This window comes from Aotus nancymaae, unplaced genomic scaffold (assembly GCF_030222135.1).
Source record: "Aotus nancymaae isolate 86718 unplaced genomic scaffold, 86718_ANA_hifiasm-v0.15.2.pri h1tg000064l_1, whole genome shotgun sequence".
Taxonomy (NCBI): Eukaryota; Metazoa; Chordata; class Mammalia; order Primates; family Aotidae; genus Aotus; species Aotus nancymaae.
This window is the reverse complement of record NW_026988479.1, coordinates 15,542,153-15,567,723: the sequence shown is the minus strand read 5'-3', so window position 1 is coordinate 15,567,723 and position 25,571 is coordinate 15,542,153. Positions and strand designations below refer to the sequence as shown.

General features: G+C 43.4%; 1 protein-coding gene, 1 non-coding gene and 1 pseudogene across 2 annotated transcripts; 1 reads left to right on the top strand and 2 right to left on the bottom strand.

Annotated features, from left to right (window-relative positions):
- Window positions 1-2,607: 2,607 nt before the first annotated feature.
- LOC110569596 (uncharacterized) lies at window positions 2,608-25,361 on the top strand. Its single transcript, XM_064366266.1, is given in 14 exon segments — window positions 2,608-2,674; window positions 2,851-2,933; window positions 3,217-3,336; window positions 4,285-4,373; window positions 4,646-4,717; window positions 5,268-5,354; window positions 19,629-19,762; window positions 21,160-21,353; window positions 23,284-23,335; window positions 23,415-23,485; window positions 23,946-24,074; window positions 24,887-25,033; window positions 25,112-25,300; window positions 25,302-25,361. Coding segments are annotated over 14 exon segments (1,494 nt in total).
- LOC105715540 (HAUS augmin-like complex subunit 1) lies at window positions 11,765-12,369 on the bottom strand (annotated as a pseudogene).
- Window positions 14,897-15,018, bottom strand: LOC135270671 (small nucleolar RNA SNORA27). Its single transcript, XR_010338814.1, has one exon. It is a non-coding gene; the product is annotated as a small nucleolar RNA SNORA27 (small nucleolar RNA).
- Window positions 25,362-25,571: the final 210 nt, after the last annotated feature.

Here is a 25,571-nt window from a genome sequence, read left to right as displayed (position 1 = left end):
TGCTTAACAACGGAGACAGGAAGGAATAAGGGAAGAAAATAACAAACAAATAGCCAACCAATATTTCATGTAAGTCTGTGAAATGCTATGCAAATGCTGAAAAATGATTTACTTCCAATTTTCCAATTATGTGGTCACTTTCAAAATAGGTGTAATGTGATACTGAGAAAAATGTATGTTCTGTGGACCTGGGGTGGAGAATTCTATACATATTCACCAAGTTTACTTATTCCAGGTCTAAGTTCAAATCATAGATGGCCCTATTAATTTTCTATGTCGTTGATCCGTCAAATATTAACAATGCGGTGTCAAAATCTCCCGCTATTATTGTGTGGGAGTCCAGGTCTCTTTATAAGTCATTAAGAACTTGTCTTATGTATCTGGGTGCTCCTGTATTGGGTTGCATATATATTTATAATGATTAATTCCTGTTGTTGCATTGATCCTTTTACCATTATGTAATATGTAATGTCTTTCTTTGTTTCTTTTAGTCTTTGTTACTATTAAAGTCTATTTTGTGAGAGAACAAAAGTTACAACTCCTGTTTTTTCTTTTTCTTTTTTTTTTTTTTTGCTCTCCATTTAATTGGTGAATCTTCCTCCATCCCTTTGTTTTGAGTCTTTGTATGTTGTTGCTTGTGAAATAGATCTGGATACAGCATACCGATAGGTTTTGACTTTTTATTCAATTTACCTGTCTGTGTCTTTGATTGGAGCATTTAATCCATTTAAATTTAGAATTAATATTAATATTTATGAGTTCAATATTGTCATTTAATGCTAGCTGGCTATTTTGCCCATTAGTTGATGTAGATTCTTCATTATAGAGATACTCTTTATGTTTTGGTAAGTTTTTGGGATGACTGATACTGGTTGTTCCTTTCTGTTTGTAGTGCTTCTTTCAGAAGCTCTTGTAAAGCAGGCCTGGTGGTGATGAAATCGCTAAGTGCTTGCTTGTTCGTGAAAAATGTTCTTTTTCCTTCGCTTATAAAGCTTAGTTTGGCGGGATATGAGATTCTGGGTTGAAAATTCTTTTCTTAGAGGATATTGAATATTGACCCCCACTCTCTTCTAGTTTGTAGGGTTTCTGGTGAGAGGTCTGCTGTGAGTCTGATAGGCTTCCCTTTATGGGTAACATGACCTTTCTCTCTAGCTGCCCTTAGAATTTTCTCCTTTATTTCAACCCTAGTGAATCTAGCGATTATGTGTCTTGGAGTTGCTCTACTTGAGAAATATCTTTGTAGTGTTCTCTGGATTAACTGGAGTTGAGTATTGTCCTGCCTTACTAGATTAGGAAAGTTTTCCTGAATAATATCCTGAAGAATATTTTCCAACTTGGATTCATTCTCTTCGTGACATTCAGGTACACCTATCAATAATAAATTAGGTCTTTTCACATAGTCCCATATTTCTTGGAGACTTTGCTCATTCCTTTTTACTCTTTCTTCTCTAATCTTGTCTTCTCGTTTCATTTCATTAAGTTGGTCTTCGACCTCTGATATCCTTTCTTCTGCTTGATCAATTCGACTGTTAAAACCTGTGCATACTTCACGGAGTTCTCGTATTGTATTCGTCAGTTCCATTAATTCACTTATATTCCTTTCTAAATTGTCTATTCTCATTAGAATTTTGTCAAACCTTTTTTCAAGGTTCTTAGTTTCTTTACATTGGGATAGAACACGTTCTTTCAGTTCACTAAAGTTCCTTATTATCTACTTTCTGAAGCCTAAATCTGTTATTGGAACACACTCGTTCTCCATCAGGCCTTGTTCTCTTGTTGATGAGGAACTGTGATCACCTGTAGAAGGAGAGGCATTCTGATCTTGGGTATTCTCAGCCTTTTTACGCTGGTTTCTTCCTATCATTGTGAGTTCATCCACCTGTCGTCTTTGTAATTGCCTACTTTCAAATTAGGTCTCTGAGTGGACCTCCAACTTGTTGATTCCCAGCGCCGAAATCTGAGCAACCCACTGCCCAGCCAAAACAGCGGCATCAAGATTCCTGGTGCTTTTCTGCCCAGGAATCTCCAGTCTGGCTTCCCTCTTGAGTCCCTTCTTCAATCAGGTAAATGGGCGACTCTGCCTTCCCGGAGCTCCAAACATTGATCAGTCCCGTTTACTCTGCACCAAGAACCGCCGCACCGGGGGGCCAGCAAAACCGTGACTCCAGCCACAAGAGTTGCCCTGGAGACCCATGGGACTCCTCTGCTGGGAATCTTCTGGTCCGTGGGTAAGAAAAATTCGTCTGAAAGTGTGGCATCCTCTCGTTCTGTGCGTTTTCTCTGGGAGCTACAATCCCGAGCTGCTAGTGATCAGCCATCTTGGATCTCTCTCTGATGATACTATTCTCTCCAGTGTTATACATGTTTGAACATTTTCATAAAAGGAAAAAAAATGAAAGAACCCTATGCAATGTTCTCTCACAAGAGAAGGGAATGTCACTTCCCTTAGTAGGTTACCAGGTCCAGAGCCACCCCTCCCGAGTCCTCAGATGGGATTCATGAATTATTGAGGGGAAGCTGAGAGGTTGAGAGGCCATGTACTGTGGAGAGGTGGTGACCACAGGGTCTGGTTTGAGCCAGGCAGCTCAGCCTCCCTGATGGGCCCTCATGGTCTCTCGCAACTCACATGCCATGCTGACTGTGGTGGTAGAAGTGGAGTCGGGGAAGGGATCAGGTAAGAAGCCCTCCACATTTGTACTCCGAGGGAGTGCAGCCCAGGAAAGCCTCTTGGAAGAGGGGAGGGCTGGGCCTGCTTGGGTTGGGAAACTGAAGCAAAGGTTGAGGGCAGGACTCAGGAATCCTGGAGCCAGTTTTCCTTATGACAGCTGATATGAAGTCCTCCTTTCTCAGGCCCTGTGGGTACCTGTAGCCCCACACTCCTGGTGGAGCCCACAAACATCCGTTTGCTTCAACTTGGGACTCTGGAGACTCAGGTGGATGGGCAGTGTGTGTTGGGGGCCGGGGGCTGAAGGGGTGGGGCGGAGGGTGCAGGGGAAGATGGGAATATCACAGTTGACCCCAGCCCTGCCCACAGGAACAAAGCTTCACCTTTGACAGAGTCCTGGGCCCTGATGCTGCTCAGGTAGGGAGGTCTGGGAGGGTGATGAGAGGAGATTGGGAGCCCTCAGGCCCCTGGATCCTGGGGTACCAGCTGCCTCCAGAGCTCCTTTGCTCAGGGCACCTGAGTCAGTGGAATGTGCCTGTATTTCCCTGTAGGAGGCAGAGCAGGAGCTGCTGGCACGTGTCCAATCCACACTGGGCTCTGTGGGCTGAGGGTACAGTGTGGCCCTGTTGCTCCGAGGCAGGGAAACAGAGGCACCTCGACTCGTGCCTCAGGTGAGTCCCAGAGGAGCCACCAGGGCACAGGCCGCATGCGGCACAGGGATTACCTCTCCCAGAGACTTCTGAGAATCTTCCCTCTCCACATCAGCTCTCAGTAGGGCTCCTACAGCAAGCACCCTGTTGATCAAGGCAGGATGTTTTGCCAGGGTCAATTTACGCAGCTATTGGGAAGTCAAAGAAGGTGGAAAGGAGCCAGGTGTGGTGGCTCACACCTGTTATCCCAGCTCTTTGGGAGGCAGAGGTGGGTGGATCACCTGAGTTCAGGAGTTTGAGACCAGTCTGGCCAACATGGCAAAAACCCATATCTACTAAAAATTTAAAAAATTAGCTGGGTGTGGTGGTGGGCAACTGTAATCCCAGCTTCTTGGGAGACTGAGGCAGGAGAATCACTTGAATCCGGGAGGCAGAGGTTGCAGTGAGCTGAGATCATGCCACTGCACTCCAGCCTGGGTGATGAGAGCAAAACTCTGCCTCAAAAAGAAAAAGCAAAAACAAAAAATAATTTTTTTCCTTGTTACTGATATCCTTCCAAGGAAAAAAATTTTTTAATTAAAATAAAGGAAGGTGGGAAGCTGGCGCTAATAGGTTGAGGGTTAGAGAGGGGTTGCATGAAAACATCAAATATCCAAGAAGATCTGATTTTCACATTTCCTGGTAATACTAATGGTAAGCTTGGAAGTTTTATTGTGGGGACTTCATCAGAATGCCCCCAAATCAAAATAGCTGCCTCAGAACATGTCGTGAATCCCTGTGCAGCAAACAGCAGGTCCCACTGAGAATGTCTGCTCACTTTCCGGCTTGCTGTGAACATGAAGACTGGTGCTCTTTCTATCCTGGATGCCATGTCCCCAGTATAGGGCATGACACGGACTTCACTCTCAGGAAATGCTGAAGGACAGATTTATGCTTTCTTAATCCTCGTTGAACGCTTCTCCACTTTAGCTGCTGCAGATGCTGTTTGAGGAAGCTCTGCCCCAAAGCTGTTCTGATCCTGTGCTTAGCACTCTTAGCCTGGTGCAGGTGAGACCCTTGCAGGAGGGGAGAGAGTGGGATCTGGGAACCAGGGCCAGGGCGATGCTGCAGAAGGAGCCCGAGGTTTATGGGGAGCCAGAAAGCGTGGGTCCAGCCTCACTCTGCTGCTTACCAGCATGGGTGTACCTCTCTGAGTTCTCCTCTCCTCTGACTGTGAAAAGGCTGAATTCTTGGTGCCCTGTTTGGTCCCCAGGAGGATCATGTGAGCTGAAGGTAGGGAAAGGCTCAGTTTGTAACATGTGTGCTTGTGTGACCCCCAGTTCAGCCCCAGAGGAAGGACCCAGGACTTGCTCTCTCCAGGGGTGGAGAACCTGTCAGTACTGGATGTGGCCCCTCTGGGCTTGTGAGTGTTCAGGGCCCAGTGGAGTCTGAGGGTGCTTGTCTTAAGGCAGGGCTGCCTCTCCCAAGCTGAGCCTTTGTGGGTCTTCGCCAACTGCCACCTCAGGGAAAGGAAGCTCTGAGTTTGGGGTCATGCTTACAGGGTGAGGGACTGCTCTCAGGATCACCCTCGACCCTCTTCCTTCATCCCATGTGCCCATTCCTTTCACTCCCTTCACCCCACTTAACGCCTCTTCAACTCACACCACCTCAATTCTATTCCCAGCCCCATGTCCCGACTCTGTCATTGTCATACCGGGTAATTTTGAGCATCTCACTGAGCAGGACTTCAGTTTCTCCATCTATAAAATGGGAGTGATCCCAACTACCCTATTCGCAGGAAGGAAAATAAAATCATGAGGATGAGAAACGTTTAGAGAAGTAGACTGAACCTGGAGCCTTTGGTTGATTCTTACAGGCTACGGGGATCTCCATGGGCTCCCCATGTAGAGGTTCTGGGGGGCTGGGGAGAACCCTGTTACTTAGGAGCTGAGCTCAGCCTCCCCTTCCTCTAGGGTGGTAGAAGATGCCACTGAAGTGGAGGTGTCTGACTTAAGAGCTTCCTCAGAGCTGTACTTGCAGGCCACAGCGGGTGAAGGCAGGTGAGGACAGGAGAGTATTTGTCACCCCACCCCACTAGGCATTTGGCCTGAGTCCACCCTCTCCTCCACAGGGCCTGCTGTCTGCTCACTCTCACCGTGTCCTGCCGAGGGCCTGACCCTCCTGAGGGTCCCAGGACCCAGGGCATGTGGTGAGGGGTGCTACGGATCCTGCAGCTCCCAGAAGCCCCGTAAGTCTGAGGGAGCCTTCTGACTGCATTGAGGGGTGAGGTGGGGAGCTGAATTATAGATGTAAAGGCCCAGGGTAGCATCAGTCTCTCCTATCCTCAACTCCATAATAAGAGCATTCCAGAACACAAGTTAAGCCCCATTGTTGGCAGATGATGTGGTCAAAAGCAACTGGTTAGAGAAGTGAAACCAATAAATAAAAATAAATATTTCCTAGCCTGGCCAACATGCCAAAACCCCATCTCTACAAAAAATACCAAAAAAATTAGCCGGGCATGGTGGCGCACATCTGTAGACCCAGCTACTCAGGAGGCTGAGATGGGAGGACTGCTTGAGCCCAGGAGGTTAAGGCTGCAATGAGCCATGATCGCGCTATTGTACTACAGCCTGGGCGACAGAGTGAGACTCAAATAAATAAATAAGTAAATAAATATCTCCAGGCACTGTATTTTTTTTCATATGTTGATAAGTGCACTAGGGACAGTTTTGCAAATAGCATCTTCAAGCATTTTTCAGATTTTTTGTTTTCTACCACTTTTTAATTTTTACATTACTAATTCCTTTTCAGCTACTTATATCTCTTTTGATCTATCAGACTGAAAACTTGGAAAGAACCTAAATATTCAAAGCCAAGACTGGGAAATTCCCAAAAAATCATATCTTCATGTCCCACATTACATCCTTTGCTCAAAAGTTATGAAAATATGAAGTAATAACAGGAAATAGTTATTTCAAACCAGCTCATGAATTTGGTAATATCATGGAAATGTTGCCAAGTTCAGAAGTGCCTGAAAACAAATTACAGTAAAATAGAAAAGAATAGGAAAATGTATCCTAAATTCCAAACTATTCTAAAGTCTTTTCTTTTATCATGTATGTTTATTTTTTAAAAAATAACAGCTTTATTAACATATAACTTATACACCCTGAAGTTCACTCTTTTGAAATGTACAATTTGGTGGTTTTTGGTATATTCACAAGGTTGTGCATTGATCAGCACTGTCTAATTTTAGAACATTTCATCACCTCAGAAAGGAAACCTGTTCCCATTTGCAGGTATTCCTCAATCTGCCCCCAACTCCTGGCCCAAGGCAATCACTAATCTATTTTCTGTCTCTGTAGATTTGCTACTCCGGGCTTTTCATGTCAATGAAGCCATACAATATGTGGTCTTTCTCTCTGGCTTCTTTCACTTAGCATAATGTTTAGGTTTATCCACTTGGGTGAATCAGAACTTTATTATTTTTTATTGACAAATAATATTCCATTGTATGGCTATACCACATTTTGTTTATCCATTCATCCATTGATAGGCATTAGGGTTGTTTCCTACTTTTGGCTATTATATGTATTTTTTATTTTTCTTTTTTTCTTTCTTTTTTTTTTTTTTTGAGACAGAGTCTCGCTCTGTCACTCAGGCTGCAACCTCTGCCTCCTGGGTTCAAGTGATTCTCCTGCCTCAGCCTCCCAAGTAGCTGAGATGACAGGAGCCCACCACCATGCCCAGCTAATTTTTGTATTTTTAGTAGAGACAGGGTTTCACCCTATTGGCCAGGCTGGTCTCAAACTCCTGACCTCAGGTGATCTACCCGCCCCAGTCTCCCAAAGTGCTGGGATTACATGCATGAGCCACCACGCCTGGCCATCTTTTATTTTCTTTCTTTCTCTCTTTATTAGAGATGTGGTCTCACTTTTTTGCCAAGGTTGCTCTCAAACTTCTGGCCTCAAGCGATTCTCCCATCTCAGATTCCCAGGCACTGGGATTACAGGCATGAACCATTAAACCTAGCTACACTTTTGGTATTTTAAAATAATGATGCTATGAACATTCACATGTAAGTTTTTATTTGGACATGTGTTTTCAATTATCTCAGACATATACCAGAAGCGGTATTGCTGGGTCATATGGTAACTGTTTTAAAAGTTGTTTGTATGTTTGTCTTTGTTGAGATAAAGTCCATATAATATAAAATTAACCATTAACCATTTTATAATGTACAATTTAGTGATGTCTAGTACATTCACAATGTTGTGGAACCATCTAGTTCCATCATTTGGCTATTGTGAATACTGCTGCTATGAACATTCATGTACAAGTATTTGTTTGAATACTTCTTTTCAATTCTTTTGGGTATTTACCTAGGAGTGGAATGGCTGGGCCATATGGATATGGTAAGTCTATGGTTAACTTTTGAAGAACTACCATGCTGCTTTCTTTCTTTCTTTTTTTTTTTTTTTTTGAGACGAAATTTCGCTCGTTACCCAGGCTGGAGTGCAATGGCGTGATTTCGGCTCACCACAACCTCCGCCTCCTGGGTTCAGGCAATTCTCCTGCCTCAGCCTCCTGAGTAGCTGGGATTACAGGCACGCGCCACCGTGCCCAGCTAATTTTTTGTATTTTTAGTAGAGACGGGATTTCACCATGTTGACCAGGATGGTCTCGATCTCTTGACCTTGTGATCCACCTGCCTCGGCCTCCCAAAGTGCTGGGATTACAGGCGTGAGCCACCGCACCCGGCTACTATGCTGCTTTCTACAGCACTGCACCATTTTGTATTTTTTCCAGCAATGTACAATGGTTTCAACTTCTCCACAATTACCAACATTCGTTATTTTCCGTGTTTTCTATTATGGTCAACCTAGTAGTTATGAAGTGGCATCTCATTTTTATTTGATTTGCATTTCTCTAATGACTAATTATATTGAACATCTACTCACGTGCTTGTTGGCCATCTCTAGATCTTCTTTGGAGAAATGTCTGTTCAAATCCTTTGCCCATTTTTAAATTGGGTTATCTGTGTTTTTCTTGTTATGAGTTCTTTATATATTCTGTATACTAGACCCTTATCGGATATGTGATTTGCAAATATTTTCTTCTGTTTTATAGGTTATCTTTTCCCTTTCTTTCTTTTTCTCTTCTCTCTCTCTTCTCTTTCTCTTCTTTCTTTCCAGGTGCCTGCCACCACGCCTATCTTTTCACTTTCTTGATAGCGTCCTTTGATAGAGCAAAAGTTTAAAATTTTTATGAAGCCTAGTTTATCTGTTTTTCTAAGCAACCACTGCAAAATCCAAGGTCAGGAAGATTCACCCCTAAGTTTTCTTCTAATAGTGTTATAGCTTGATCTCTTACATTTAGGGCATTGATCCATTTTGAGTTAATTTTTTGTATTAGTATGGAGTAATGGTCCAACTTCATTCTACCCATTTCTCCCAGCACCATTGGCTGAAGAGATTATTCTTTCCAATTAACTGGTCCTGGCTCCCTTGTGAAAAATCAGTTGGCCACATATGTATGAATTTATGTCAAGACTCTCAATTATATTACATTGATTATATAGCCTTTATCATATTGTGAAACTTCCCTTTCCCTTTTATTTTTATGTTGTTGACTATTTTTAATCATGAAAACGTGTTAGTCTTTTTTTTTTTTTTTTTTTTTTTGAGAAGGAGTTTCGCTCTTGTTACCCAGGCTGGAGTGCAATGGCACAATCTCAGCTCAGGCAACCTCCGCCTCTTGGGTTCAAGCAATTCTCCTGCCTCAGCCTCTCCAGTAGCTGGGACTACAGGCGCGCGCCACCATGCCGAGCTAATTTTTGTATTTTTAGTAGAGACGGGGTTTCACCATGTTGACCAGGATGGTCTTGATCTCTTGACCTCGTGATCCACCCACCTCGGCCTCCCAAAGTGCTGGGATTAAAGGCTTGAGCCACCACGCCTGGCCACGTGTTTGTCCTTGTCAAAGGCTATCCTTATGGCAATGCCACACTGTATTAATTTAATATAATTTTGTTTTATAGACAGGGTCTCCCTCTGCCACCTAGGCTGGACTGCAGTGATGCAATCAAGGCTCACTGTAGCCTTGACCTCTCAGGCTCAAGTGATCCTCCTGCCTCAGCCATCCAAGTAGCTGGGAGTACCGGTGCACCACCACACTTAGCTAATTTTTAAAAATTCCTTTTTTTTTTTTTTTTTGGTAGAAACAAGGGCTCACTATTTTGCCCATGCTTGTCTCAAACTCCTGGGCTCAAGCTTCAAGCTATCCTCCCACCTCAGCCTTCCAAAGTATTGGGATTACAGGCATGAACCACTGGGCCCAGCCTGACACTATTTTATTTACTGTAGCTTTGTAGTAAGCTTTGAAATGGGAAAGTGTAATTCCTTCATCTTTGTTCTTTTCAACATTGCTTTGGCTATTCAGGGCTCCTTGCAATTCCACAGGAATTTTAGGATTTGGCTTTTCCATTTCTTAAAAAAAAAAAAAAAAAGGCCATCATTGGGATTTTGATAGACATTGTATTGAATCTCTAGATTTGTTAGGGGAATACTGCCATCTTCATGGTATTAAGTCTTCCAATTCATGAACAATGAACACAGGCTGTTTTTTCATATATGTAAATTCTCTTTAATTTATTTCAGCAGTGTTTTGCAGTTTTCAGGGTATAAGGTTTACACCTCCTTGGTTAAATTTATTTCTTAGTATTTTATTATTTTTGTGGAATTTAAACAATTTCCTTTTTAGACTGTTCATTTCTAGTGTATAGAAATGCAACTATTTTTGGCTGGGCACTGTGGCTCATGCCTGCAATCCCAGCACTTTGAGAAGCCATGCTGGGAAAATCGCCTGAGCCCAGGAGTTGGACACCAACCTTGGCAATACAGTGAGACCCTTTCTCTACAAACAAATAAAAAAATTAGATGAGCATGATGGTGTGTGCCTGTAGTCCCGTCTACTCAGTAGGCTGACATGGGAGGATCACTTGAGCCTGGGAGGTCTAGGCTGCAGTGAACCTTGATCACATCACTGCACACCAGCCTGGGCAACAGAGCTAGACCCTATCTCAAAAAACAGAAAAAAAATACAACTGATTTTTGCGTGTTGATTTTGTATTCTGCAACTTTACTAAATTTGTTTATTAGTTCTCATAGTTCCTTTTGGATATGAATTTTTTAGGATTTTCTGTGTATAAAATTATATCATTTGCAAATTGAGATAGTTTTATTTCTTCCTTTCCCATTTCAATAATTTTGTTTCTTTTTCTTGCCTGATTGTTCTGGCTAGAACTTTTATTACAAGGCTGAATGGCAGTGGTGATAGTAGCCATACTTATATCGTTCTTTTTATTTATTTATTTATTTTTGCATCTCTCCCTCCCATTTCACTTATATTGTTCTTGATCTGAGGGGAAAGATTTTAATCTTTCATGATTGCTTATGATATTCGTTGTGGGTTTTTCTATATGTGCCCTTAATTATGTTATGAAATTTCCCTTTTATTCCTGTTTTGTTGAGTATTTTTCTCATGAAAGGATGTTGGATACTGTCAAAGGCTTTTCTGTATCTGTTGAAATTATCCTCAGATTTTTTCTTCATTCTATTAACGTGGTATATTATATATTGATTTATTTTCATGTTGAACTACCCTTGCATTCCTGGGATAAATCTCAGTTGATCATGATGTATAATTCTTCTAATATTCAGCGGATTTCATTGGCTAGTATTTTATTGAGGGCTTTTGCATCTACATTCAGAAGGATATTAGTGTGTAATTTTATTTTCTTGTGTTGTCTTTGGTTTTGGTATTGGGGCAATGTATGTTGGTCTCATAGGATGAGTTAGAAAGTCTTCCTTTTTCTTCTATTTTTTGGAGCAGTTTAAGAGGATTTGATGTTACTTTTTCTTCAACTGTTTGCTAGAATTCACCAGTGAAGCCATTTGGTCCTGGGTTTTTCTTTGTTGGGAGGTTTTTGATTACTGATTCAATCTCTTTACCTGGTATAGGTCTATTCAGAATTTCTATTTCTTCTGGAGTCAGTTTTGATCATTTGTGTCTTTCTAGGAATTTGTCTATTTCATCTAGGTTCTCTAATTTGTTGATATATAATTGTTTGTGGCATTCTCTTGTAATCCTTTTTATTTCTGTAAGGTTGGTAGCAATGTCCTCACTTTCATTTCTAATGTTAGTAATATGAGTCTTCTGTCTTTCTTAGTCAATCTAGCTAAAGGTTTGTCCATTTTAAATTTTTTTAAGAGAAAAGGATATGAAAACTATGTATTTGGGCACAAAAATGCAATGAGCAGTAAGAAACCATATTCTATCAATTATGACATTCTGTAATCTAGGAACACAGAAAATTTTGTTATTAAGACATGCCAAGAGGAAAAAGAACTCTGTAAAGTCCTATTCAATTTACTTTGTTAGGGAAAAGATGTTTATTTGGCTCTTGTCACAGTTCTATTATGTCTACTCTCCTTCTAAGTTCAGCTTCAATTCTATCTAATTCTCACTTTGCTTCTTCAATTTTCACCTGAGCAAGAGATGGATTAGGTATTAAGTCTAAAAAGGACTTCAATTTTTTCTTCAAAGGTATAGTCTATTATAATTTTGCCAGTTTCTCTGACAATGCTACTAGGGACTGATGAGACAGAGAAGCATCCATGCCTCTGGCTGAAAGTTGCTCCTCTGCAGCTTTGATTCCAAATCTGAATTCCTCTGACTTTGCTTTTAGAAAGTCCATATTCTGACGATGATGATCAACTTTGGCCCTTTCTGTAGAAAGAAGTAACTCTGCTTTCTTGAAATCCTCTTGTAGACATTTTCTAATACTAAAGTTGCAGTTAGATTTTTTTCAAGTTTTTCCAGTTCAATCTTGATTTCTTCACTTTTGGATTTGGTATGAAAGACATCGGAGGTCCAATCATTCACTGCAGAGATAAAACTAGCTAGTGGGGTCTCCTTTGTTTCAAAGACCACCACACTGTCAGCCAAAGAGTTCATATACCTGGAACCAGTGCTAGACAGACTGGCAGGGGAAAAATTCACACTCTCCATGAAAAGATCTTGAAGATACTTCTGACTCGTATTCACTTGCTTTCTGCTTCAAGTCCTCTATTATCAGATAGACATCCCTGTCCCAGACCCTGTTGTGTTCTGAAAGGTGATGTAAAATCTCTGTGGTTCATGGGTTCACCTCATACTGTGGAATGGTGTGATCTTCAATTTTTTTTTTTTTTTGAGACAGAGTCTCACTCTGTCGCCAGGTGCCAGGCTGGAGTGCAGTGGCACAATCTTGGCTCACTGCAACTTCTGCCTCCCCGGTTCAAGCAATTCTCCTGCCTCAGCTTCCCGAGTAGCTGGGACTACAGGCGCACGCCACCATGCCCAGCTAATTTTTGTATTTTTAGTAGAGACGAGGTTTCACCATGTTGGCCAGGATGGTCTTGATCTCTTGACCTCGTGATCTGCCTGCCTCGGCCTCCCAAAGTGCTGGGATTACAGGCTTGAGCCACCATGCCCGGCCCTCTTCAAATATTTTTTAAACCATGCAGCAACCTGCATTTCTCTCTCCTCCAGTGGATCCGTAGTTGCCGCTCCCACCCATTTTAAAATATTTTTCAAGAAATCAACTTTGGTTTCATTGATTTTCTATTATTTTATATTCTCTTTTTCATTTATCTCTGTTTGGATCTCTATTCTTTTCTTTATTCTGTTAGCTTTGAGTTTATTTCTCTTTTTTTTTCTAGTTTATTTTTTTGAGGTGTCTAGTTAAATTATTGGTTACAGAGCTTCCTTTTTAATGTAGGCATTTACACTTACACATTTCTCTCTGAGCACTACTTTTACTTCATCCCATAAGTATTGATATGTTGTGTTTTTGTTTTCATTCTTCTGAAAGTATTTTCTGATTTTCCATGTGATTTCTTTTCTCATCCATTGGTGGTTTGATTTCTACATATTTGTGAATTTTCCAGTTTCTCTTCTGTTACTCATTTCTAGTTTATTCCACTATGGCCAGAGAAGATACTTGGTGTGATTTTAACTTTTAAATATGATTGACACTTGCTTTGTGGCCTAGCATATGGTCTACCTTGGGGAATGTTCTGTGCATTTGAGAAGAATAACATTCTGTTATTTTGGGATTGAGTGTTCTAAATATGTCTTTTAGGTCTAAATGGTTTAGTGTTACTTAAGTCCTCTACTTCCTTATTGATCATTTGTCTACTTGTTCTGCTTAGTATTGAAACTGGGGAAGCTGGGTGTAGTGACATGTACCTGTAATCTCAACTACTCAGAAGGCTGAGGCAGGAGGATTGCTTGAGCCTAGGAGTTCAAGACCAGCCTGGGCAATATAGTGAGATCTTATCTCAAAAAAAGAAAAAGAAAAGCAAGTAGAGTACTGAAGTCTCCAATACTCTAGAACTATCTATTTCTCCCTTCATTTCTGTCAACTTTTGCTTCACATAGTTGCTCTATTGTCAGGTGCATACATGTTTATGTTTGTTTTATCTTTTTGATGAATCGAACCTTTTATGAATATGTAACGTGCTTCTTTGTCTCTTGTAACAGTTTTTGACTTGCAGTCTATTTGGTGTCATATTTACATAGCCACCACAGACTCTTTTAGTTGCTATTTGCATGGAATATCTTTTTCCATTTTCTTACTTTTAACTTATTTGTGTCTTTGGATCTAAAGTGGGTCTTGGCTGCCATGGCAGCTGATGCCTATAATCTCAACACGTTGGGAGGCCAAAGTGGAAGAATCACTTGAGTCCAGAAGATTGAAACCAGCCTGGGCAACAGAGTAAGATCCCATCTCTACCAAAAAATAAAAATATCTAGATATGGTGGCACACACCTGTAGTTCCAGCTACTTGGAGGCTGAGGCAGGAGGATCACCTGAGCCTGGGAGGTTGAGGCTGCAGTGAGCCTTGATCACATCACCATACTCTAGCCTGGGCAACAGTGAGAACTTGTCTCTTAAAAAAATAAAGAAAATAAAATGAGCCTCTTGTAGACAACACATAGATAAATTATGGGCTTTTTTTTGAGATGGAGTTTCGATCTTGTTATCCAGGCTGGAGTGCAATGGCGCAATCTTGGCTCACTGCAACCTCTGCCTCCTGGGTTCAGGCAAGTCTCCTGCCTCAGCCTCCTGAGTAGCTGGGATTACAGGCACGCGCCATCATGTCCATCTAATTTTTTTGTATTTTTAGTAGAGACGGGGTTTCACCATGTTGACCAGGATGGTCTCGATCTCTTGACCTCGTGATCCACCTGCCTCAGCCTCCCAAAGTGCTGGGATTACAGGTGTGAGCCACCGCACCCAGCAATTATGGGCTTTTAAAAAAACCTATTCTTCCAAACTCTGTTATTTAATTGGGGAGTTTATTCCATTTACCTTTAAAGTAATCACTGATAACAAGGACTTACTTCTGCCATTTTGCTATTTGGCTATATATTTTTGTTTCTTAAATCTTCTAATATTGCCTTTTGTATTAATTGATTTTTTGCAATGTGCTGTATTGATTTTTTTCTCATTACCTTTTTGATATTTTTTTCCTTCTTTTTTCCTTTTTTAATTTCTTTCCTCTGACAGGATACAAGACACTCAATTTGCTTGAGTTTTAAAATGATACTTCCTTTGCCCCAGTTAATGAGCAATAAAGACGTAAATCCATTTGGCCAAGTGAACAGGGTTTTTTTCTCATATTTTAAAAAGTTCTTTTTCTATTGGCCAGGGATAGTGGCGCAGACCTGTGGTCCTGGCTACTCAGGAGGCTGAAGTGGGAGAATTGCTGGAGCCTGGAAAGTTGAGGCTGCAGTGAGCAGTGATCATGCCACTGCACTCTAGCCTGGGTGACAGAGTGAGACTCTGTCTTAAAAACAAAACAAAGGGCTGGGCACGGTGGCTCATGCCTATGATCCCAGCACTTTGGGAGGCCAAGGCGGGTGGATCACAAGGTCAAGAGATCGAGACCATCCTGGTCAATAAGGTGAAACCCCGTCTCTACTAAAAATACAAAAATTAGCTGGGCATGGTGGTGCGCACCTGTAATCCCAGCTACTCGGGAGGCTGAGGCAGGAGAATTGCCTGAACCCAGGAGGCGGAGGTTGCGGTGAGCCTGGATCGCGCCATTGCACTCCAGTCTGGGTAATAACAGCGAAACTCCGCCTCAAAACAAACAAACAAACAAAAAAAAAACCCAAAAAAAACTGATTTTCCTTGTGGCCACCTTGGAGATTACAATTAATATCTTAAATTTAAAACAATCTCTCTAGGCACAATGGTATCCACCTGTAATCCCAGCTACTCAGGAGGCTGAGGCAGGAGGATCTTTTGAACCCAGGAGTTTGAAACCAGCATGGGCAATACAGTGAAACCTCATCTAAAAAAAAAAAAGCCATGCACAGTGGTTCACACCTGTAATGCCAGCACTCTGGGAGACTGAGGCGGGCAGATCATGAGGTCAGGAGATCAAGACCATCCTGGCTAACACGGTGAAACCCTGTCTATACTAAAAATACAAAAAATTAGCAGGGCGTGGTGACACACACCTGTAGTCCCAGCTACTGGGTAGGCTGAGGCAGGAGAATCACTTGAACCCGGGAGGCAGAGGTTGCAGTGAGCCGAGATCACACCACTGCACTCCAGCCTGAGTGACAGAGCAAGACTCTATCTTAAAACAAACAAACAGAAAACATCTAGCAATCTAGCTTGAATTAATACCAACGTAGCCTCAATATTTATAAAGATTTTACCCCATATATCTGCATCTTTTCTTGTTATGTTGCTAATGTCACAAATTATATCTGTATACATTGTATGCCCATTATCATAGGTTTACAATTATTATTTTATGCATTTGTTTTTTAAATCATATAGACAAAAAACAGGAGTTACAAACCAAAAATGCAATAACACAGGCTTTTATATTTACACATGTAGTTACCTTATTATTGTTCCTTATTTCTTTATATGGCTTCAAGTTACGTCTACTGTCCTTTCATTTCAGGCCGATGGACTCTCTTTAGCATTTTTGGTAAGGCAAGTCTACTAGCGGGAATTACTTCAGCTTTGATTTATCTGGAAGTGTCATAATTTTGCCTTCATTTTTGAAGGATAGTTTTGCCAGATATATAATTCTTGATTGGCAGCGTTTTTTTTAAGCACTTTAAATACCATTGTCTCTTGGTATCTTTTTGGGGATTGGTTCCAGGACCCCCCTGCGGATATCAACATTCACAGACATTCAAGTATCTTATATAAAATGGTTTGGGCGAGGCACGGTGGCTCACGCCTGTAATTCCAGCCTTTGGGATGCCAAAGCAGAAGGATTGCTTGAGCCCAGGAGTTTGAAACCAGCCTGGGCAACATAGTGAGATCTTGTCACTACAAAAAAATAAAAATTAAAAAAGACTGTAAAAAAAATAATAGTAGCTACTCGAGAGGCTGAAGCAATAGCTTGAGTCCAGAAGGTGAACGCTTCAGTGAGCCATGATCACACCACTAGCCTGGGTGACAGAGCAAGACCCTACCTAAAAAAAAATACTAATAAAAATAGCCAGACATGGTGGCTCACACCTGTAATCTCAGCACTTTGGGAGGCCAACGCGGGCAGATCACTTGAAATCAGGAATTTGAGACCAGCCTGGCCAACATGGTGAACCCCTGTCTCTACTAAAAATACAAAAATCAGCTGTGAGTGGTGGTGCATGCCTGTAACTCCAGCTACTGGAGAGGCCGAGGCAGGAAAATTGCTCAAACCCAGGAGGTGGAGGTTGCAGTGAGCTGAGATCACGCTACTGCACTCCAGCTTGGGTGACAGAGTGAGACTCCATCTAAAAAGAAAAACAACACATACAAACTAATAAAAATAAAAAATAGAATGTTATAATATCCGCCCAAAACCTACGTACATCCTCCTACATACTTTAAATCATCTCTAGATTACTTATAATTCCTAATGCAATGTAAATGCTATGTAAATTGTTGTTATACTATACTGTTTAGGGAATCATGACAAGAAAAAGTCTGTACATGCTCAGTACAGACAAAATCATTTTTCTCCCAAATATTTTTGATTCATGCTTGGTGGAATCCACAGATGCAGAGCCTATGGATATAAAGGGCCAACTTTATGTTATCTCCATGGTTTCTGGGGATAAATCTGTTTTTAGTATTATTGAAGATCCATTGCACATAATAAGCTGCTTCTGTCTTGCTGTTTTCAAGATTCTCTCTTTATCTTTGTGGGTTTTTTTGTTTTTTCTCTTTCTTTTTTTTTTTTTTTCCAAAGACGGTATCCTTTATATTCACGGAAGCCTTCATTTTGTTATTCTGGTGGTTAGCCAGTGACCTAACATATAATTACTTAAATTCCTGGGACCAAAAAAGAAGTTTTGTTTTGTTTTTTAAAAAAGAAGAAGAAAGAAACAAATAAAAAGAAGAAAGAAGAAAATGAAAATTAAAAAAAGGAAGGAAGGAAAAAAGAAAAAATTCTCCATTTCCTTGCAGATTGGCTCTGTACGGAGTCACTCCTAAGCTTAGCTAGGCACTTTACAGCTCTGTTTTAGCCTTCACTTCCTGCTTGTGCTGAGCCCAAAGACCAGACAGAGATGAAAGTTTATTGCCTTACTGGGCCTTTTCTGCACATGAGTCCTACCCTGGGTGTGCTTTCTAGGATCTCTAGTACACATGGAAACTTTTTGAAGCCCTTAGTCTCCCAAAAACATCACTTTCAAATTTTTCCCAGTTTTTCAGGGTGTCAGTTGTTTGCCGCGACTGTTATTTTTGCTCCAGGTAGCAGTGCCTTGTTCTTTTGTTCTTCAGCAATTTTCAGGAAACAACCTCTGTGTAGCGGCTCTGCCTTGAGAGAGTTCTGAGATAGGTGAAGCAAAGAGAATTCCCTTTCATCAGTTCTTCAGGGGAAAACTCCAGACAATCAAAAAGACAAACACTATTCATTGGGAACAAGATCTTCTCTGCCTCCTCCCTAACTAGGAACCCCCACCAGAAATTTGAGCTGCTGTCTTCAAGACTAGCTCTGTGCTGGGGAAGGGGTTGGAGCTAGGGTAAGTTAAAACACCAGGCTGGGAGTGGTGGCTCACTCCTGTAATCCAAGCACTTTGGAGGCCAAGGCAGGCAGATCACCTAAGGTTGGGAGTTCAAGACCAGCCTGACCAACATGGAGAAACCCCATCTTTAAAAACAATACAAAACAAAAAACACCATAGAGATCTCTTCTGTATTTAAGTTGCCTTTCTCCTGGTTAAGCATTGGTTGCTGTAAACCTCTATCTTTCAGAGTTAAAATAAAGTTGTTTCTGGCATTTTTGCTAGGTGATTTTGGGGATGGATGGATTCTTGGAATTCTTTCACTGATGTCATCTTCTTTTGCTCATTTTATTTTATTTTATTTTATTTTTATTTATTTATTTTTTTGAGATGGAGTTTCACTCTTGTTACCCAGGCTGGAGTGCAATGGCGCGATCTTGGCTCACTGCAACCTCCACCTCCTGGTTTCAGGCAATTCTCCTGCCTCAGTCTCCTGAGTAGCTGGGATTACAGGCATGCACCACCGTGCCCAGCTAATTTTTTGTATTTTTAGTAGAGACGGGGTTTCACCATGAGGCAGGATGGTCTCGATCTCTTGACCTCGTGATCCACCCGCCTCGGCCTCCCAAAGTGCTGGGATTACAGGCGTGAGCCACCGCGCCTGGCTTGCTCATTTTAAAATTGGGTTATTTGTCTTTTTATTATTGAGTTGTAAGAGCTCTTTATATATTCTGGGTACAAGTTACTTGTCAGGTACATAATTTAAAATTTTTTAGCATGAGAATGTATTACTTCTTTTTTTTTTTTTTTTGAGACAGAGTCTTGCATTGTTGACTAGGCTGGAGTTCTGCCCTATGGGTTCAAGCAATTCTCCTGCCTCAGCCTCCCTAGTAGCTGGAATTACAGGTGTGTGCTACTACACCCGGCAACTTTTTGTATTTTTTGCAGAGATGGGGTTTCACCATGTTGGTCAAGCTGGTCTCAAACTCCTAACCTCAAGTGATCTTCCATTCTCCTCGGACTCCCAAAGTGCTGGGATTACAGGCGTGAGTCACCATGCCCGGCAAGAACGTATTACTTCTGTAATTGAAAAAATGATATTAATAAAATAAAGATCTACACAATGTTGCAGATCTGTCTAGTGATGCACAAACGTTTCTGGAAATAGTTGCCCTTTTTATCAGAGTGTAATTCTGTCCAATTTCTTTCCCCATCCACCAGAGGATATCGTCTTTCTTCCTCTCTCCCTCTTGCAGAGACTGCCCCCTGCTGCGGGTGTTGGCTGGTGAAGTCGTTGGTGAGGAGGCGGAGGGCTCTTTGCCCTGGATTGTCTCACGGCTCTTGGAAGGTAACAACTACAGTGGCCTCCTTCTTCATCTGGACCCTCAAGGTGGCCGGGGGGAGTGTGGGGTTCTTTGGGAAGCTCTGAGATCTGTCCTTGGGCCTGCCTCTCCCATCACCCAACCAGCCTCAGCCCCAACCCCAGCCCAGAGAGAGAGTCTGACCCTTCAAGAGGGCCTCAGAGTGCCTAGGCTGACAGAAACTGGAAAGGCAAAGCAAGGTCAATAGTGAAAGTAACTCCTCACTCTTCAGAGGCCTTACACCACTTACCAAGCATTTTTGCACAAATACCTTTGATTCTTACCACAACCCCATGAGGCACATATAATTTACAAATGAGGAAAGAGAGGCAGGCCTAATTTATAGATGAGGAGAGAGAAGATAAGAGAAGGGAAGGCACTCTCCTATTTTCACACATTCATTAAAAATCAAGCCTTAGCTGAGCACAGTGGCCCATGTCTGCCTGCAATCCCAGCATTTTGGGAGGCCGAGGCAGGTGGATCACTTGAGGTCAGAAGTTGGAGACCAGCCTGGCCAACATGGTGAAACCCTGTCTCTACTAAAAATACAAAAATTGGCTAGGCATGGTGGTAGGCACCTGTAGTCCCAGCTACTTGGGAGGCTGAGGCAGGAGAATTGCTTGAACCTGGGAGGCAGAGGTTGCAGTGAGCCGAGATCATGCCACTGTACTCCAGCCTGGGCGACAGAGCGAGACTTCATCTCAAAATAAATAAATAAATAAATAAATAAAGCCTTTGTGTCCTTAATGTAGATGCTAGAGAAAGAAAAGAAAAAAAAATCAACCCTCTGAAATGTTATGATGTCAGGGATTTGGGGGAGGTTATGGTGGAGGTATTGATCAACAGAAATGGCATGAGTTGATAACTATCAAAACTGGGTGACAGGTAGATGGCATTTCCTATACTTTGTATATGTTTGAAATTTTCCATAATAAAAGAGTAAAAATATGCCTGGCTCTTGTCTCCAAAATCAACAAACACACATTCATTTGGCTAGCAAGTTCCCAGACCTTCCCCTGTGCTAGGCCCCTTGGAATGAGGAAGATACATTAGAGTAGTTCACACCCACAAGGATAAAGCAGTGAGGGCCAGACATGTTTATCTTCAGGCTAGTTTGGTATCATGATGAAGGGCATGGGCTTGAGTTTCGGTTATGCCACTTGCCAAGAAGTAGCTTGACCTCTTTGAGCTTCCATTGCCTCATCTGGAAAGTGTCGGGGGAGGCAGGAGAGATTAGAGCTTTGGCCTGATTGGAGTGTTGTGTGGATAAAAGAGGCAATCCATGAACAGCCTTAGTGAAGTGCCATCAAGCACGTGTAAAAGCCTGGTGGGGGTTAGATATTTTTATGAATAATACTACTAATAAAAACTAAAAGTATTATAGTCCACAAGAAGGTGTAATTCACTTGGAGTGTCCCCTTACCAGGTAGCTCTCTGAGTTTGCTCCAGGCTGCTCTGTTGGGGGCCTCAGGAAGAAGGATGCAGGTGAAACAGGTGAGGCCCACCCTGTGGGATGCAGTAGAAGAGGCTGCCCTGAGGCCCCTGCGTTTAGGCCTCCTTGGGGACACCCTGACGGACAGTGGGCTAAGTCAGCTGGGCAGGGCACTGCGGGAGCTACAGGTAAGCAAGGTGAGGCCTGAGGGCACCTGGGCCTGCCATGGCCAGTGCCTACCTTGAACCCTTTCTCCATAGGTGGTAAAAGTGTGAAGCCAGTGCCCAAAAAGCCAGATGCTCAAAGGAGCCAGAACTGAGGTGGTGGGGCTTCCAGAACCGCAGGTATGTCTTCTCATTCACCCTTTTAGGAGCCTCGTTTGTGTCTGCCTTCCTGTCGTCTTTCCAGAGCACTTTGAGGAAGACCTCCATCCATTCATTGACTTATTGATTCCCAAACACTTATTGACCACCCACTGTGTGCTGGGCACAGTGCCACATAGGCCCTGGGAATTCCCTGTACTCATAGAGCTTATAATCTCCTGGGAAGAAACAATTACACCACCATAATCGGTGCTCTGAAAGGCTTATAAACACAGAGTTCTATGGGGCATCTAAGTTAGCCTTGGCAAGAGAGAGAAGGAAGACTTCATGGAGGAAGCGATCCCTGAAGGAGGTCAATAAAGATGAGTGAGGAACATTGCAGGCAGAGAGAATGACAGGCAAAGACTCAGAGGCAAGAAAGTGCTTGGTCCCCTTGGGGAAGTGCAAGCAGCTGATTTATTGGAGAAAGAACTTGAGGAAGAGTCAGGAGGGAAGGACTGGAGAGGGCAGCAGGGGGCAGGTCACACAGGGCTTTGTAAAACAGAGACATTTGGACTTTGTCTTAAAGGTCACAGGTGAGCCACAGAAGTATTCTAAGCAGGAAAGATAACACTGTGCCCACTTTTCAGATGAGCAAACTGAGCCTTCAAAAAAAGATATGAGGCCAGGCACAGTGGCTCATGTCTGTAATCCCAGCACCGAGGTGAGTGGATCACCTGAGGTCAGGAATTCGAGACCAGCCTGGCTAACATGGAGAAATCCCATCTCTACAAAAATACAAAAATTATCCCTGTGTGGTGGCACACGCTTGTAGCCGCAGCTACTCAGGAGGCTGAGGCAGGAGAGTTGCTTGAACTTGGGAGGTGGAGATTGCACTGAACCGAGATTGTGCCATTGCACTACAGCCTGGGCAACAAGAGTGAAACTCCATCTGAAAAAAGGAAAATAGAAGAAAAGAAAAGGAAAGATGTGAGAGGGCTGGGCACGGTGGCTCATGCCTTTACGTAATCCCAGCACTTCGGGAGGCTGAGGTGGGTGGATCACCTGAAGCCAGGAGTTCGAGACTAGCCTGGCCAACATGGTGAAACCCCATCTCTACTCAAAAACACAAAAATTAGCCAGGCGTGGTGGCGCATGCCTGTAGTCCCAGCTACTCAGGAGGCTGAGGCAGGAGAATCACTTGAACCCAGGAGGTGGAGATTGCAGTGAGCGGAGATTGCACCATTGCACTCCAGCCTGGGTGATACAGTGAGACTCTGTCATAAAAAAGAAAGAAAAGATGCAAGACCCATGAGCCTGGGTCACAGGTGTAATCAGAGGCAGCAGAAGTACAATCCCACTCAAGTCCTTAGACTCCTAATCTAGTCCTCTTTCATCTCCTTAGGCTGCATGGCCTTTCTGCTCTTCCATGATTTATCACAGGGTGGTTGAAACCCTGCCCCTGTCCAGCCTCTCCTGGTCTTTCTCTTTTTTTTTTTTTTTCATAATTGCTTACAACTTGTTTTTACAGCCTTAGGCCTTGGGAGTCGGGCATGGTGGCTCCCACTTATTGAGCAAGTGCTTACTGCTCAGTGCTCTCGGCGCAGTGCTTCATTTCATGCTGTTTACAACTTTTATCAGCTCAATTTGATAGAGAAGAACATGGAGACTAGGCTGATCACCTGCTCGAGGTCATACAGCTAAGAAGAGGAGGGACTGGGACCTGTGATCTGTGTGATTTTCAAGCCCTGATCTTAACCTACACTGTCCTGGGAGGAAAGGTATGGAACTGTCACTCCTAATATCTTCTCTGCAGGTGACAGATTCACCAGCAAGCCAGAGCCCATGCCTCGAGGGAGAGCCCCAGGGTGGGTCTGGGACTTGGGGGTGAGTTGGGAGTGGGAGGTCTCCTCCACCTTTAGTGTGATTAATTACGTTTTCCTCTAGTGGCAGGAACAACAGCATCCCTAAGCTGTGAGCTCCACCAAAAGAATCCTCTCAGGCAGCCTAAGGAACAGGTAATACCTCATGTACCCCAGGAACAACTGGAAGCTGTAGGGGGAGTGAAGAGCCACAGAGCCCAGCTAATGTGTCCCTGCTTACCCTGCCCCAATGTCAGGGAGAAATGTGAAGCTTTTGACAAATAAAGGACCTGAGGGTGACTGGACCCCTAAGGGAGGGCCATGGGGAGGGGCTGTTTTCCTGTTGATTGGATTAAGGGTACAGGATCCTGAGGACCACTATGGCACCTCTTGGCAGAGCCACTACCTTCCCCTCCCCACCATGGCCTCCTGAGTCTCTGCCCAGGCTACAGGCTCTTCCAGCTCAGTTAGGTCCTGGATGTTGTTCTGGGAGCAGCTCTGGTGATGAGATTCCATTGGAAAAGCTGGGCCCTGGTCCTAAAGCTGTGCACGCACATGGACTTCTGACTGAGCCCAGCAGGTACCAGATGTGGCCATGCGGTTCTTCTTGGCCCAGGCCCAGAGGCAGAGACTGAGGGAGCAGCACCAAATTTGGATTTGAGAGAAGCTGAAGCATTTGGAACATAAGGAGGAGGTGGCAGATGACCAGGTCAAAGGCCTGGTGGCTGAAGAGAAGGTGAGGAGGGTCAACTAAGGGTTTGAGGTTCTAATTGGTCCAGGTACTGTGCTAGGGGCTGGGAATCCATCATCAATCACAACAAACTGGTTCATACCCTCTCTCACGGCCCTCACAGCCTTGTCAGGGATAGATGAGGCAATTCTCAGTGCTAAGTGCCGGGATGGGGTAGCTAGGGGCTTGTGGGACCAAAAAGGCATATCTGACCCAGGCTGGAGCAGATCAGAGGAGATGGCATGTAAGCTGAGCCTTAAAGAACAGGCAGAAATCAGCCAGGGGAATTCACTGGACACTGAGCTTCACAAGGGCAGTTACTGCTCATCACATCAAGGCACTCATAGACACAACTTATTTGAACAAATTAAGAAACATAACATGGATATGTGGTGGGGGTGGGTGGAGTGGGGACATGTTCTCAGAGAAGACAAAACAGTATGAGCAAAGGTTCAGAGGGAAGCACTGGCAAAGTGGGTCTGGGAACTGCAAATTCTCCAGTCTGGCTGGAGCTGAACAGGTGTGTAGTCAGAAGCAAGGCTAAAGAGACAAGTGTGTACCACATCTCCGGCTTTAGACTTTACCCCAAGGATAGTTGCAAACCATTGAAAGGCATGTGCCATGTCAGCTCTGACCTTCACTAGCCATGAGAATTTGGGCAAATTAGGTCACTTCTCTGATTCACTGTTGCCATATCTGTAAGATGGCAGAGTCACACATGGTTGTTTATTAGATAAAATAATACACTTGAAGTATTTAGCACAGAGCCTGGCACATGGGTGGCACTCAGCAAAGAGTATGTGTTATCACTGAAGGTCTGCGAGGAGAGGCAGAGATGGCAGCAGGAACAGATGGTGCTGAGATTCCAGCTGCAGGCCCTTCACGAAGAGCGGGACATGGCAGAACAGGACCTGGCAGCCCTCTATGACCTGCATGTGCAGGCCACCCGAGCTCAGACACACCGTGTGCTGTGGGTGAGTGGGGATGGAGGGCAGGCCTCAAGCTGGCTCCAAGGCTGGCCGAGTGACAGACACCTCTGAATCTGGTCACAGGTATTCCAAGCCTGGCAGGGCCTGTGGGAGAAGCGGGCCATGACCACAGAGCATCGTCACCGCAGCCTGCTGGCTGGCATCCTGGAAGATACCATCAACCTGGCCACACAGAATCAGGAGCTCCAAGCTCAGAACCAGCAGCTTCAGCAGGGTGCAGACTAGGCTGGGAGCAGTCATGCTGGACCTCTGCCCTGGGGAGAAATGTGATCAGGAGCCCTATAGAGGAAGCTTCCTCTCTCCTAATGTTTGAGGCTCATAGAAGGGAGAGAAAGGTGGGACAAAACCAAGCTGATCCTCAGTATGGAGAATTAATAACATGAACCATGTCTCATTGTTCTAGTCCTCACTAAGTGCCTAATATTAATTTATTTAGCCTCTACAGCTACCACATATAGTAGGTACCACTTGATCCTCATTTCAGGGATAAGGCAACTAAAGCTGGGAGAGGTTAAGCAACTGC